Source organism: Sebastes umbrosus, chromosome 13, assembly GCF_015220745.1.
Source record: "Sebastes umbrosus isolate fSebUmb1 chromosome 13, fSebUmb1.pri, whole genome shotgun sequence".
Lineage (NCBI taxonomy): Eukaryota > Metazoa > Chordata > Actinopteri > Perciformes > Sebastidae > Sebastes > Sebastes umbrosus.
Genome location: NC_051281.1, coordinates 30,073,460 through 30,089,592, shown reverse-complemented (window position 1 = coordinate 30,089,592; position 16,133 = coordinate 30,073,460). Strand labels below are relative to the sequence as shown.

At 43.7% G+C, this 16,133-nt stretch overlaps 1 protein-coding gene across 2 annotated transcripts in view; it reads left to right on the top strand.

Annotated features, from left to right (window-relative positions):
* Window positions 1-16,133, top strand: part of hdac4 (histone deacetylase 4) — a 212,618-nt gene that overhangs the window by 70,092 nt on the left and 126,393 nt on the right. For both annotated transcript variants that reach the window (XM_037789081.1, XM_037789082.1), the window contains exon 3: window positions 15,889-15,951. In XM_037789081.1, coding sequence (XP_037645009.1) covers window positions 15,889-15,951 — 63 coding nt within the window. The remainder of the gene's footprint in view (window positions 1-15,888; window positions 15,952-16,133) is intronic.

The window sequence follows — 16,133 nt, the reverse complement described above, 5'->3', positions numbered from 1 at the left end:
ATGACTTGCCCCAAACTGCATGTGATTATCATAAAGTGGGCATGTCTGTAAAGGGGAGACTCGTGGGTACCCATAGAACCCATTTTCAAGTCAAGGGACCCCTTTAAATTGGCCATGCAAGCCTTTCCTCGCCAAAAATGATCGCAAGTTTGTAGCATTATTTAGCCGCCCTCCCCACACGCAAGTACGACGTGCTACAACCTAAAAATGGCAAGTTGCTTTATTGTGTGTATTGTGTTAACTTTGACAGCCCTGGTCTATATACTATATACATTATATACTGGAATTTTAATTCCTGTTTGAGTTTGGACCAGTTTGTTGCTGCATTAAAAAGGTTTACACAGTAAATTTACATTTATGTATTTATTGGTTACCTTTTGTTTTACAAAGTTAGGAAAGCAATGTTTAAGTCAAGCCTGATGTTGCCTTACACATAAAAGAATGATCCCAGACACTTCCACATACAGCTTATTAATTAAATACTGGTATTGGATCGGTACTCGCTATTGGCCGATACCCAAAGCCCAGGTACCAGTATCGGGACTGAAATAGTCGGATCGGTGCATCCCTATTTTGTCTCGGATGAAAGCTCACTTATGCTAAAGTACAGTGGATCGGCCGTGATGCAGGCGGTCGGGGTACGGATGGATACTTTGCAGATGTACTCAGATCCCAAATAAGTAGCGTCCTCTCTACAGTGGAGCACACATGGAGACTGTACTTCGCCTGAGTGATGTTAATGCGTTGTAGATTCGTGACCTATTGTGTAACCAGTAATTTCAATCTACCATGTGATGTCCACATGTGTAATGCTCTTACAAACAGAAAGGCCCTTCTCTCTACCCAGTGACCCCTCCACTCCTCTACAGATGTCTCTGTTCCTTTTTAGTACTCTTTCAGCCCCTTCCAGCAGTGCTTAGGTATCACAGGGATCTCCTGTCTCCCTACGGACTTACGTCGTGTTGCCTGCCTGCTGCCAGACCACATGGCCTCTCTTTCTGAACAGTTCTAGTGTGTGTGTGTGTGTGTGAGGCTCAGTGAGAGTGATGGTCCATATGACCTCAAATCTATACCGCGGAAAAAAAGTCACTTTCAACTTGATAACTTGGTTGCTAGGCGCCGACGCGAGTGGCAGCCTGTCTTAGTAGCTCTCCGTGTTTCTACTTTCTTTGTCTTCTTTTTTGCTACTTTTTCGTTACTTTTAACTTTCTACTGCGCTTAGTTTTTGTCAGTGATAGTATACTGCACACTTTATGTAAATAGTTTCCTTTTTCACAGCCGTCTTATTTAGTTATTATATTTAGTTAGCCTGACAAACGGACATGATCGGACAACGGACGGTGTATTCATTTGAAGCGCTCCTCGCCTTTCGGGACCGAGTAGCAGCGCCACCAAAGGATTTACCTGCTGAGATACGGTGACACAGACGGGGATCAAGAGCCGGTGTGATCGTGAGGGGGAGGAGGGAGAAGGAGAGGAGGAGATATAAACCCGTCCTGCCTTCAGTGATCATGGGCAATGTGAGATCTCTGGCCAACAAGACGGACGAGCTAGCAGCCCTGGTGAAAGACCAACGGGAATACCGAGAGTCCAGTGTGCTGTGCTTTACGGAGACATGGTTGAAGGGGATTATACCAGACTGCTTAGTGGAACCGGACGGCTTCACGGTGGTGCGAGCTGACAGAGACAAACAGAGCGGTAAGAAGAAAGGCGGAGGGCTTGCTGTCTTTGTTAACTCCAGATGGTGTAATCCCAGACACATCACCGTAAAGGAGCGCATCTGTACCCCGGACATTGAGCTGCTGGCTGTGAGTTTGAGGCTATATTATCTGCCTCGAGAGTTCTCACACTGCATCATAGTTACTGTTTACATTCAACCGAGTGCTGTGGCGGCGCAGGCGAGTGACGTCATCCACTCCACCGTCGCGGGATTACAGACGAGGCACCCCAGCGCATTCATCATTGTAAATGGTGATTTTAACCATGTGAAGGTCTCCAGAGCCCTGTCGAACTTCACCCAGTATGTGACCTGTAACACCAGACACAATAAGACCCTGGACCTGCTGTATGCCAACATTAAGGAGGCATACAGCGCCACTGTTCTCCCCCCCCTTGGCGGTTCAGACCACAACCTCATCAGGCTTGTGCCAACATACAAGCCTGTTGTCAGGAGGCAGCCCGCCACCACCAGGACTGTTCAACAGTGGTCAGTGGAAGTTGAGGAGGAGCTGAGGGAGTGTTACAGGTCAACAGACTGGGAGTTGTTTGACAGGGTCCACGGTGAGGACATCGATGGACTCTCCCACTGCATTACAGACTACATTAGGTTCTGTGAGGAGAGCATCGTACCCACCAAAAAGGTACGCTGCTTTCCTAACAACAAGCCCTGGATCAATGGGGACATTAAAGCCCTGTTGAACAGGAAGAAGAGGGCGTTCATGGCCGGGGACATTGAGGGGGCCAAGGTTGTCCAGAAGGAGCTGAAGAAGGAGCTGAGGGCGGCCAAGGACACCTACAAAGACAGACTGGAGGGGAGACTACAGGCCGACAGCTCCAGGGAGGTGTGGGGGGGGTTCAGGAAGATAACTGGCTACAAACAGCCGAGCCCTGGTGTTGAGGGGACCCAGGAACATGCAAATGAGCTAAACCTGTTTTTCAACAGGTTTGACCAACCAACCCCCATGAGCTCAGCAGGACAGCCTGGGTCCTCACTCACCAACACCGGTGCCCCCCCTCCACACCTCTCTTTTCCCCTCCTCCTCCCCCCCCTTCCACACCTCTCCTCCTCCCCCCAGCACCCATCCCCAGGAGGCAGCAGCAGCTTGCCCCCCCATACCTACCCTGAGGAGCACATCCACAGCATGTCCTTTGCACCTGGAGACATTGCAACATCCACCCTGATCATCACAAGGGGCCAGGTGAGGAAGCAGCTCTCAAAGATCAGCGTGAACAAGGCCAGGGGACCAGACAACATCAACCCCAGGGTGCTCAAGGTGTGTGCTGGGGAGCTGGCAGCAGCGTTCCAGCACCTCTTCAGCCTCTCCCTGAGGCTGAAGAAGGTTCCCCAGCTCTGGAAGACCTCCTGCATCGTCCCGGTGGCCAAGAAGGGACACCCCAGCACCCCCAATGACTACAGGCCAGTTGCTCTGACGTCACACGTCATGAAGATCTTTGAGAGACTGGTTCTGCAGCACCTCAAGCCCCTTGTGAGCGACTTCCGGGACCCCCTGCAGTTTGCATACCAGGAAAACATCGGTGTGGATGATGCCATCACCTACATGCTCCACAGAGCCTACACTCACCTGGAGAGGCCGCACAGCTCTGTAAGAATATTGTTCTTTGACTTCTCCAGTGCCTTCAACACCATCCTGCCACTCCGGCTAGCTGAGAAGCTCTCAGTGATGCAGGTAGATCATGGCCTGGTGGCCTGGATTACGGACTACCTCACCAGCAGACCACAGTATGTCAGACTGCAGGGCAGCCTGTCAGATGTGCTGGTGAGCAACACCGGTGCCCCCCAAGGAACTGTGCTGTCTCCCTTCCTGTTCACCACCTACACCTCCGACTTTCGCTTCCACTCGGGTACATGCCACCTACAGAAGTTCTCCGATGACTCCTCCATCGTCAGCTGCATCACAGATGACAACGAGGAGGAGTACAGAGCCCTGGTGGAGAACTTCATAGGGTGGTGTGATAACAATCACCTCCAGCTCAACATTGGAAAGACCAAGGAGCTGGTGGTGGACTTCCGGCGGAGCACGAGGCCCCCAACTCCCATCACCATCCGAGGGGAGGAGGTGGAGGTGGTGGACACCTACAAGTTCCTGGGAGTACATATGAACAGTAGACTGGACTGGACTGACAACACCGAGGCCCTCTACAGGAAGGGACAGAGCAAACTGTTCTTCCTGAGGAGGCTCAGGTCTTTTAATGTATGCAATAGGCTGCTGCAGATGTTTTACCAGTCTGTAGTAGCCAGTGTTCTCTTTTTTGCTGTGGTATGTTGGGGGGGTAACATGAACACAAGGGATGCCAACAGACTGAACAGGCTGGTGAGGAAGGCTGGCTCTGTGGTTGGATCTGAGCTGGACGGTCTGGAGGTGGTGGCAGAGGGCAGGATGAGGAGGAAGCTGGACGCTATCCTGGAAAGCCCCTTCCACCCCCTCCATGATGAGCTAGTCAAGATGAGGAGCACCTTCAGCCACAGACTCATCCCTCCTCGGCACAACACAAAGCGCCTGGGTCAGTCCTTCATGCTGGTAGCCCTCAGGCTCCACAACCAAGGCTGACCCCCATATGACAACTATTAGGACTTTTAAGAAATTTAAACATGCACTATCTGGCGCACTTTACACTCACTTTACACTATACATCCTATATACCACTTTATTGCTGACTGCACATATGTACATATTACATTTATTTATTTATTTATTTATTGTACATACTACATTTATTTATTGACGGACTGTACACACTATGTTCACCCATTCACTCTGTATCTTTTATATCTCTATTATTGTCTTTAGAATTTTTGTATACCTTTACCTCTCCTGTGATTCACTCTGTTTGCTGATGTTGCTGCTTTGACACCTGAATTTCCCTCCGGGGATTAATAAAGGTCCATCTTATCTTATCTTATAAAAAGTGTAACAATATTTTTTGTTCATATGTACTGTATGTACATCAGTAAATGTTTTGATTGATGATTCTTTCTCTTGTTGGCTTAACTTCTGATATGTTCATCCTTAACCCGTTTGTTCCCAAAGACTATATTTAGTATGGTAAGGAAAAATGCCACAACATTTGTTCTGATTGGTCAAAAATCTTGAAATTTGGTATGGGCATACTTTAGGCAAGTATCTAACAGTAGAGCTTTTACATTTTTAGATCACATGAAAAATGACACTTTTATTAAAGGGACTGTTTGTAAGAATCAGAAATGTCTTGTTAACAGCGACACCTGTGGCCGTTAAGTCAATGAAAGTCAGCGTCCTGTTGCTGGCGCTTGTGCTCGCTCTACATAGACATGAAGGAGCATCGCTCAAAACAGTGAGGAGACTGCAGCAGTTATTTCTGCACAAACGTCCACTGTACATTCACTAGATATTCTCAGAGCTAAACTAACTCTTCTGCAGTGCGTAGTGTGCGTGCATGCACGTGAGAGTGGAGCGAAAGAGAGAGAACGAGTGCGGTGTGTGAGTGAAGGCAGGCAGAGGAGCAGAGTACATCAGAGACTCCGGTCCTGGAGACCAAAGCTACGGTCTCCCCCGCGTCCTCCGACCGCGACCAAAACTGTTTAACAGACGGGCTTTACTAGATACAACCAAGAGATTTTGGTGCTTCACTGTAGTTTGTGTTGGAGTTATGTCTGAACAGCGTAGCCACACGGGAGCCCGCATGGGACACCGACCCGCAATGATTTATACGTGTAAGAAGTTACAAATAGTCCCTTTTTAATAGTCAAAATCAGGATTTTTGAAAAACGCTAACATTGTGTTTATTAAATATTGTCCATTTCAATGACTTTTTTTTTAACACTGCATATGTTTGCATATCTTTGATGTATTTAACTTGTTATGAGTTGATAGATACCAAATACTTGATTTTGCTCCTTGTTGTTTCTGAGATACAGCCATTTTCTTATCACTACTGTTTTTCCGAAAATATAATTGAGTCTATTGCAAAAAGACTAGATGTAGTATGATAAGAAAAACTCACTTTTCAGTCAATTGGGTCGACCGATTTTGAAAAATCTTCACATTTGTGCTTAGTCAAGCCCAGAGAACATTCCCACCAAAGGAAATTTAAAAATGTCAGTTGTTGGCAAAAAATGGGTTAATTACAATACCGAGGGCAGATTGGTAGGATGTCATGTAACTATTCTCAGTTTAATTATAGTTATTTGTGATTCAGACAATTCATTCATTGGAATTTAAGAGAGACTGATAAGTTAAAAAATTCTGTTTATTTTCCAGCCCCAATGGATTGTATATCTAGTATGTTGATGTGTGTGTGTGTGTGTATATGTGTGTGTGTGTGTGTGTGTGTGAATGTGCACACACTAGACACGTATGATACACAAATGTACACGACAAACACCTAAACTTTCTTTTTTTTGTCATCTTCATACCTACTGAGTCATACACAAATGTACATCAGCACACACATGTACACACAGGCGGGCGCACAAACCTAAAAAGGTCCAGCAGTAAAAATAAAGTCAAAGGCTGTGGTTTGTGTTGTAGGTTTAAAATGCCCAGAGGAAGTGCTGAGTAGTTGGTAAACACGGCCGCAACACCAACAAGTGGTTTTAGGCAAGGCGGTGGTGAGAAGTTCTACATGGTCTATTCCTGCACACAGACACTCAGACAAATAAAATTCCAATTCAATTGAACAACTTAGAAAATCATCATATTTGCTGCTCTGTATTTCATTTATATTACAATTCTATCTTTTTATGTGCAGTATAAAGTGACGTGTTTGAGAAGATATACAGAAATACAAATCTAAAAATGCCACTATTCAGCCCCTGTTTTTTGGCTGTTACTGCTTGCATTTGTCAACATTATTATTTAAACATAGAACAAACTTAGGCTTTTTTTGCTGTAATTGTTTGAAGAATTATATGATTTGTAGTATAACCACATTGATATGTAAGAGTTAAATGACGATATATCGGCCGATAGCATTTTCCTTTTTTTCTTCTTTTTTTTTTTTTACATAAATCCATAGCAAACAATAATCTTGAAACGGATCCCTTAGTTTTGTTTTTTTACAGAACCAAATAGAGTGGCAATAAGCTAATATTGGCTGATATATTGGCCAAACCGAGAAAATTACGCTACATACTCTCAATGGATAAATGCTATCTACTTGGTCAGCAATGGAAATTATGTTCTACCAAGGTTAACCATTCCATAAAGTTGCTAAATATGGGTTTGGGAGCATTTACATTGCCTCTCAACGGCTCTCAACATGGCAAGGGCGAGCCGGAGGCTCACAACTAAAGTTTCTAACAGTACAAACAGTGGCGAAAGGGCTGACGGAGATAACAGTTTTTACCTAAGGGGGACCCGGAGGGTGGGCGCTACGCTTCCGTGACAATGCTGTTGGGATGGCGTTATCAGCTGTAACCGCCGTATGAGAGCAGTGCAGAGTAGCGGCAGTGAGCTAGCCAGTGAGTCACGCTCACATGGACAAACATGCACTAAAAGCATGCGCGGCCGGCCCGGCTGTGTCAACAAAGCACAGAGAAGCTCTGATTATAACACACGTGAGAGAGGCTTTATTTTCTGCTCAGGTAGACATTACTCCTCTATATCTTTATAGCAAATAGTTGCTTGCTGCTGTATTAATGCTCTGGATATGAAATGTAGCACCTTTAAGTTCTACTGCGGACTAGAGTTTGGCTATATGTTTTTCAACAATTTTCAAACGGCGACCATCAGCCCAACAACTGGTGATTGTCGATATATTCATACAAGTGTGTGTGGCACTAATAAAATGACAAAAATCACCCAAAAGTATTGCCCAAAAAAACAACCGACGATGTACTCAGCCAATCGCCGTTGGCCAATATATTTGTCCAATCGCCCAACCCTACTGAGGAGTTTTGGTATAGAGATTTGACAGTGGTTTCAGCAGCTTAGCCTTGCTCCTATTAACAAGGCAGCGGGACATATTTTACATCCTGTCACCTACCAGTGTTGTTAGGATGTTCAAGGTCACACAGAATTAGCTCCTCTACTAGAATCAGTTTAGAGTGACTTACGGTCAAGCTCATGAGTCATTGAGTTTTTTATATGGCGCTTATGAACGGCCATCATCATACTGTTGACAAATTATTTCAAAAGACTAGTTTAGATGAAACCTGAATCTCTTACATCTGCCATGTTGAGAGAAAGCTACCGAAGTTTTGATAACCAACTAGTGAACTTGCATATTAGCATGTAAAAAGTTAGTTAAGCTTTCAATCACATAATGGATATCTGATTTTGGAATGCATCTCCTCATACGTTGGCTTCGCAGCAGGTTATCTTGTGCTTTAGAGTGACGGTGACAGGTTGGCGTGGCTGGCACACTCTCAGACTGGCTCAGAGTTTGGTTGTAGCAGAAGGGCAATTTTGGTGGAGCCTCAGCAGACAGGATGGCATAGTTGGCAGAGTGGAGGGTGGCAGAGCTCTGAGGCTGATATCGAGGGCTCAGAATACACCAGACTGAGTTGTAGTGGACTAGACAGGTTGGCGTGGCTGGCACACTGATGTGGTAATTGGAAGTCAGACGGAGGTAAAGGTGTCCCTGGACAAGGTGACTTGGCACCTTCACAGTCTCCAGTAGGAGGAGGAAAGGTGTGTGCTTGTGTATACATTTTACGGCACCGCGTTCCTTCGTTTACTAGTGCGTTTTTTTTTACAATTCGTGCTCCGTTTATCTTTTCTTGAATCATGGAAGGGTTCTCCTCACCGTTGTACACCGGGTGTGCATCCACTGAAGCAGGCACTCCTGCTTCCTGCTAGCCTCCGAGCCAACTTGTCTTCTTGCCAGACGTCGGTAACTTGGCACTCCGTCTCTTCCTTTTTCCATGTGGCGATCACGTATGTCTGTCCACACGGAAGTCTGTCGACACATCTAGGCTTTTACAAATGGGATATGACACATGTAAAAAGAGCAAATCACTTTCCTGCCCGGGCTCGGAGGCATGCATGTACTCTTTCCCTCTGTGTATATGTATTTTTACTGGCCATATGTTCGTATGTTCCTACCTGTCACTTGGGAGATGGAGTATGTGTAACTGTTGCTGAGGGGCACGCATATGGCACAGGTCAATCAGGTCACATGAAAGTATCCCTCAGTGTCCACATGACTCTCAGGGTCCATTGTGCTGTGCTATACACACCACTGCAGGACATTGCTTACTTACATAATAACATATTGCTACATACATTTATGATGCACAACAAACGTTTGTTCTAATAGTGTAAAAAAATCACGTATCACTTGTTACAGCAGTAGAGCTCTTGTTATGGATTGATTTCACGTTAAAAGCGTGTGCCATTTCCAGTACCCTTCTTTCCATCTAACCAGTCTGCAACAGTACAAGCAGAGCCACATAATGAGCGGTATAAGAGGGAGTGAACCCTCTGTCTCATCTCACTTGAACTTTATCTGTCACAGCAGATAGTAGAGCACAGCTATTCAATCAAACTCTTGAGACAACTGTGACGTGGTTTGGACAGGCTGGACAAGTACCTTGTTTAGACCGGACAGGAGTGCTTTGCAGGCAAAAGCCTGACTATTATACGCAGTGTCTACTCCAGAGTGGACGGTGCACCTTATCCATCATGGCTGGCCTGGGAAGACAGTAAATCAGGAGCGAGGCAGGGGAAACCAGACCAGTGATAAACATACTGTCCCCAAATGTCCAAGATGTATTCCACTGATTAACCAATAGGCCTTTTCCACAGCAGATATTTGACTTGTCATAGTAGGAAAAGCACAGCTACTAATAACACTAACAATAACTAACTAGGTAAAATTCAATTCCAAGTGTCCCAGTGTGAGTAATAATGAGCTAAATGGAATTCAGCCATCATTTATTTCATTATTCATACCTGTGCTTTTCCCACATGTCCTCTGTGAAAGAGGCCTTTTGGAACCAACATGGATTTTTACCATGGCGGCATGGCTCCAGGAATGGCAGTGTCGATCGGTTGGTCCAGACAGAAATATCTCAACAACTACTGGATGGATCACCATTCAATTTTCTAGCATTCATGGTTCCCAGGCGACATCTTGAGGTCAAAAGTCCAATTTGTCCAATACTTTGGTTTATGACCAAATACGTGCAAAACTAATTTCACACAATATTCTTTGAAGAGTAGGGGGTCTTCTCAACAATAATTTAACTGGAAATTCTAATTTGTCAATTATTTTTAGATTAATTTAAGTCTAAAGTTAAGTATAAATGGTGAAAATATTGCCTTCTCAGTTTCTCAGACATCAGATTTCTTGTTTTGTTTGATGAACTGTCCGAAACCGTAAGATATTCAATTTATAATGATATCAAATGGAAAAAAAACTCACATCCTCACATCTGAAATCCTGAAACAATTCAATGCTTGGAATTTTTCGCTTGATTAATGACTGAAAACATTAATTGATTAGCAGAATTGCTAACTAATTGGGGCTGTATCGAAGCTTTTGGGGCATTAGTATGAATGCTGCTAATGCACAAGATTCAAATAATCATGTAAATGGTGGCGGACAGTATATCAGGATGTGAAGTAAAGCTATCGGCACACACTTGAAGGGATAGTTTGGGTGTTTTGAAGTGGGGTTGTATGAAGTACTTATCCATAGTAGGTGTATTACTTAAAGCAGATGATGGTCAGTGTGTCCCTAGCATCGAGAGACAGACGAGCACCGACACCGAAGCAAAGCAATACAGTGTTGTGGATGGGTCCGGCAGCAAAACCTATTTTAGCCACCTAAAAGAAAGGCTCACCTAAAAAAAATCAATATCCGTTTAAGTGTACGCTATATTTAGAATATTTTCCAACAACGAACTGAACTGAGAGTGAAACGTATCTCTACTGTTTTTGTCATCTGAGCCTGTTGGCTTTTTAAAGAGAGAAGAGATAAGTTTCACTTTCAGTTCCCCGTTGTAAAGGAGAAGGAAAGGGCTGCCTGACTGCAAAATAAAGCAGTGAAAATATTCTAAATATAGCATACTGTTAAACGGATATTGATTTTTTTTTTTTTTTTTTAGATGAGCCTTTCTTTTAGGTGGTTAAAATACGTTTTGCTGCCGTCCCCGTCCACAGCACTGTATTGCTTATCTTCGGTGTGGGTGTTTTTTCTCCTGTCTGTTTTTCCAAGCTGGGGGCACCAACCATCATCTACTGTAAGTAATACACCTACTATGGATAAGTACCTCATACAACCCCACTTCAAAACACCTGAACTATCCCTTTAAGAAATGACAACAACGGCTGAAATGAATGAAGAGAAACTGATAGAACTTGTTGCCACTGATGCCTTTTTTTGTCGTTGCTGTGAACTCATTAAGAATAGTAGCCTCCTCAAGTGTCGCCATGTTTACACTGTACATATATTAGCTTCTCAACTAGGCTTCTCCAGTTGTTCACCAGGGACCATTAAACATTCATTTGCCGCCTTATAAGCAGGGAACATATATGAACAACTGTATACAAATATATAGTGGCAGCTTGTCAATGCCTACGTGCTGTTTAAAGCAAGTCTATCATTGACTTCTATCATACGGCTCTTTAGCTGCAGTACTAGTATTAATAATAGCAACACGGTTTCTAAAAGAACACTGCTCCTTCCTTGTACAAGTCTCTCTCTCTTTCTCTCTCTGCATATTTGTTTGCTGTGGTTTCCATGGAGATTTTCTCTCATCACTATGTGTTAAGGCAGAGAGCTCTTGACCCGTCTTCCTCCCCAGGCGTCAGAGGTCATAGTCTGCTCAGTCATGAGTGGACAACCTATAAACCTGCCTGGTTTCCATGAGATACGTTTCCTGTACACATAGAGATAAATATACACATTTATCACACACACACACACACACACACACACACACACATTCACATCTACAATGACTTTTCTGTCATGATCTCTCTCTTTGTCCATTATTCTATTTATCATGACGCAAGTCTTTGCGAAAGGTTTTAGGGGGTCAAAATGAATAATAGGGACGGTAGCAGTTATTAAGTGCAACAGAGGGAAGACGCAAAACACTCACTTGCACTTGCAACTCTGCCTTTGTGTGTGTGATCGCTTGGCCTGTCTCTCGTCTATGAAGCTCTGGTGTCGTCTTTCTGCCATCTGCCACTGCCACCCTACTGACACACACACACATGCGCACACATATTGAGCTTTCATGTAATACTCTGTCATCACAAAACCTCGTCTCTTCTCTTCTCTTCCTTTCTTCTAGAGAAAGTCTCAGTTAGGTCTCCCCCTCACCATCCGCACATGTGTTTTGTGCGTTAGCATCCACTTTTGTTAAAGAAACAAAGGCAGCAGGCCTTTGCCTAGAATATGAAATTCAAGAATGTGCATTTTGGTGTGTGTAAGATATGAATATTTAATTCAGCCCCTCCCTCCATCATGTATTAATCATGGAGCAGTCTGCTTAGGCTGAAAATAGCGCCTAGCAACCCAGAAAAACAAAAAATTCACAGAGTTGTGGGTATGTCATGTGCTGCTGCTCGTTCATGTGTGACACTGCACATGGTCTCCTCTCCTCTCACATTTTCCTTTCTACCACGCTAAGTTGTCTTTCCCCCACGTCTGTCTCCACCGGTTCGGAGATGATGGCGGTGGAGATTTCTGATGTTTTCCATGAGAGATACTCGCACTTTCATTTTGAAAGCGCTGCTGTCTTTGAGAAAGTTGTCGGTTTTAGTCTTATAGACAATATTTGCTCGTCTAGCACACGTCCTTAACTGAACTCTGAATACAGCCTGCTGCGTCTGCGCTGACACCCACTGAGTACAGGCAAAGTTTGAAATATGTGACTGTAAGAAAGTCTGCTTCGTGAAAGTGGTGATAATTGCAGGATGACTGACCCCACCATCCGTACCAGCTGCCGATCTCGAGGATAAACGGACTGATGTAGGCTGAGTCCATTACAGCGTTTCAGCCTAGCTGTTTGCAGGTGGGAGCAGAAATATGGCAACAAGTTTGTGTGAGCGCAGGGACTCGTTCAGCAAAAAGAGCTTGAATTCAAGACCACAGGGCATGAGGATTGGTGGTTCATGAAACCCGAGCCAAAGACCGTCTGCTGCCTGGCAGTGTCACACAAAAGCCACAATTTCTACGTGGTGGTATCCTTGGAAACGCTCTCAAATGTGCTGGTACTGTATGTTAGCGGGCTTCTTACAATTCAGACCAGCAGGCTAATAATAGTCTGGTCTGTGTACAGTACAGTGCAGCCAGAGTAGGACATTGATATGTTTTTCATTGTGTTGGCTGCGCTCCATCACTTTGGATTAGAAATAAAAACTCTCAGGTGCTGACTCTCTGCTTAGCTTGTTTTATGGTGTTCACATCCACTTGGTGGGCATGCACCAATACGGATCCCACATCGGGCCGATACCGACTCAAATAGCTGGATCGGATATCGGTGGCAATGGGGCCGATCTATTCACTTCAGTTCTGCAGTATGTTTTTATGCTTTATACATTATACACTGGAATTTTAATTCCTGTTTAAGTTTTGACCAATTTGTTGCTGCATTAAAAAGGTTTATCCTTGAATTCCTGTTCATTTAAAAAAAAAAAATTACCAAGTTGTTCGTGCACGATTTATTATTTTAATAATAAATAACAGTCAGTAGATTTATATCTACGTATTTATTTGTTTCATTTTGTTTTACCAAGTTAGGAAAGCGATGTTTAAATCAAGCTTGATGTTGCCTTACACATAACAGAATGATCCCAGTCACTTCCACACAGTGAGGCGTGCAGCTTATCTCAAGTACCGGTATCGGTATTAAAAATGTTGGATCGGTGCATCCCTACCACTTGGTGGAAAGGGCTGGATATCACCACTGGATATCACCGATTCAATTTGATTTGATTCTTGATGAGTTATATTAGATAAATACTAATGTTGCATAAAATGCCTCTCAGAATTTATCCTGGGAACTTCAATTTCTTTTACATTCAACAAGAGAGCAACACTGTTGTTTCCTTGAATTCAAGATTGTGCAAAGTGCACATTTAAGGCTAAATTGTGAGCATATTTCCTTCTTATAAATATGTGGACAAAGGTTTTTTTTTTCTTTGGCTTATGCAAAACCACTAAAACATTACACATCTATAATTTTTAGGCCTACATGTGCAACAACAGATGAGCGAGAATAATAAAAGACCTGCAACATGCAAGGGCGTCATCATTATGCATATTTTAGAAAATAAATGCTATGCCATACAGCTACTGTACGCTTGGACTGTCAGTACCAGATGCTTCAACTAAGTACAGCACATCCACTCTAATTATCACTTTGAGCACAGACTCAAAGTCTGTTTCCTAATTCATCTGCACCGTTTGTGCCAGCAGCACCTAACAAATAATGTGTAGCACAGATGTACATGTTTACTTAGAAAAGGCGCGAATGCAAAGATCGATCTCTGGATTTTAAAATTCGATATTGGATCATTCAAGTAAAAATTGCATTTAATCATTTCTTTTCTATCCAGCCCGACTGGTGAACACATACGGCAAAACAAGACAATGACAAGGCAACTGAGTTCTTTAATGGCCAAACAGTGGATTGTCACTTGATGTCAGTCCAACTGATGAATGTGAGTCACTTGCTAAAGACAAGTCTGAAGGCGAGAAGCCCCCGATGGCCGAAGGGGCTGCAGTTCTCACATTGTAGAGCAACAGTGTGTCTACTGATGTACCTCTGAGTAGACTTCAGCCTAGTCACCAGAAAGCATATATGCAAATATGAAAGCTGAAATATGATGAATATATCTACATGTGTGTGTTAACTTGTCCAACTACTTTCTGTCCCTAAAATTGTGGGACAAACTTCCTACATTTTTTATAACAGTTTTCATTATTTCTATTCAAATCCAAAGTGCTGGAGTACAGAGCCCACACGTACACACAACAAAGATGTCCTTATACGTTTCTGGCCACACCAAACCCAGGACAGATCCAGCCATGAATACAGTATATCATATCACTTTTCTTCCTAATACAAGTTCAAGGAGGACAGATTGTGTTCCCTTTAGAGCTTCAGACAAGGCTAGTCAATGAAAGATAATGTGTTCAATTTCAACACATTCGCACTCCCAACTTGTCAAATACCGCCACTTGGTCAGTGCCCCTCGTCATCGGAGACCGACGCTCGGGGTACCCATCTTGCGTTACTTTTGGACGGACCATGGTGTGTCAATAAGCACTTGTTAAACGCAAAGTTTCCTTTTAAAATAAACTTCCGTTTTCACAGGAAGTTAGGTTAAGGCAACACAACCACATAGTTAGGGTTAGGAAACGGTTGTGGTTTACATTAGCTTCACTGACTAGCGACTCACGTGACTCACGAGTCAGACTTCCTTTTGCAACCGGGGGAGGTAGCCCACTGGTAACGCTGACTTTACGCTTGTTATGTAACATTGCCTAAGAAAGTCCGCTTAGGGCGGTTGTTATTTTGTTACGGTAGTTACGATGTTATGCTTATGCTAAGTTGTTATCATTTTAACACAAACCATGATCTTTTTCTAACCTTAAACAAGAGGGCAACTCCAGGGTCTGAAAAGTGAAGCCAATGCTGAAGAGCCTTAAACTTGCATTCTCTCTAACAGCCAGCAGGGGGCGACTCCTCTGGTTGCTAAAAGAAGTCTGATTGTATAGAAGTCTATGAGAAAATGAGCCTACTTCTCACTTGATTTATTACCTCAGTAAACATTGCAAACATGAGTTTATGGTCTCAATCGCTAGTTTCAAGTCTTCTTCAACACAGCCTGATGTTCATTTAGTAAATGATGGTCCCATTTAGAGTCAAATACAAGGCTGATATGAAATGTATTCATGAAAATGTGTTTTTGGTTCAGAAACATCGACATTCAACGCACAATGCTCACATTGTTTTCTGGCAACCGGGTTGCTCTCTGTCTCTGTAGAAAACATATCATATTACTGTACATGTCTGCTTTGTTCTTGTCACGTTCTATTGCTTGTTTTCTGTCATCCTCTTGTTTTCTGTCATCCCCCTGCCCAGACATCTACACCTCCCTTTCCTGGGAGCTGTAGACAGATGTTGATGGTTTGAATCTATTCAGCTGCTGATTGTGATCCATACTGAGCACCACATTTAAGCCCTCCTCTCCTCCTCTCTGACAGGTGGCTTGACCAGCAACGAGCAGCCTGTGGAACTTCTCAAACCAGCTGCACTCAACCATTTCGGTAGGAAATCGATGTGTGTGTGTGTATCTCTGTGTATGAACTGACTGTGTCAAAGCTAGTTTCTGTCTGGTATTTATACCAGTACTAAACTCTGTTGCTTCCCTACTCCGAGCCTTCAGAAATACACTCACTTAGAGCTGAGTGAATGATGCAGTCATGTCTTTGGTTTTACTGTTGTGTGA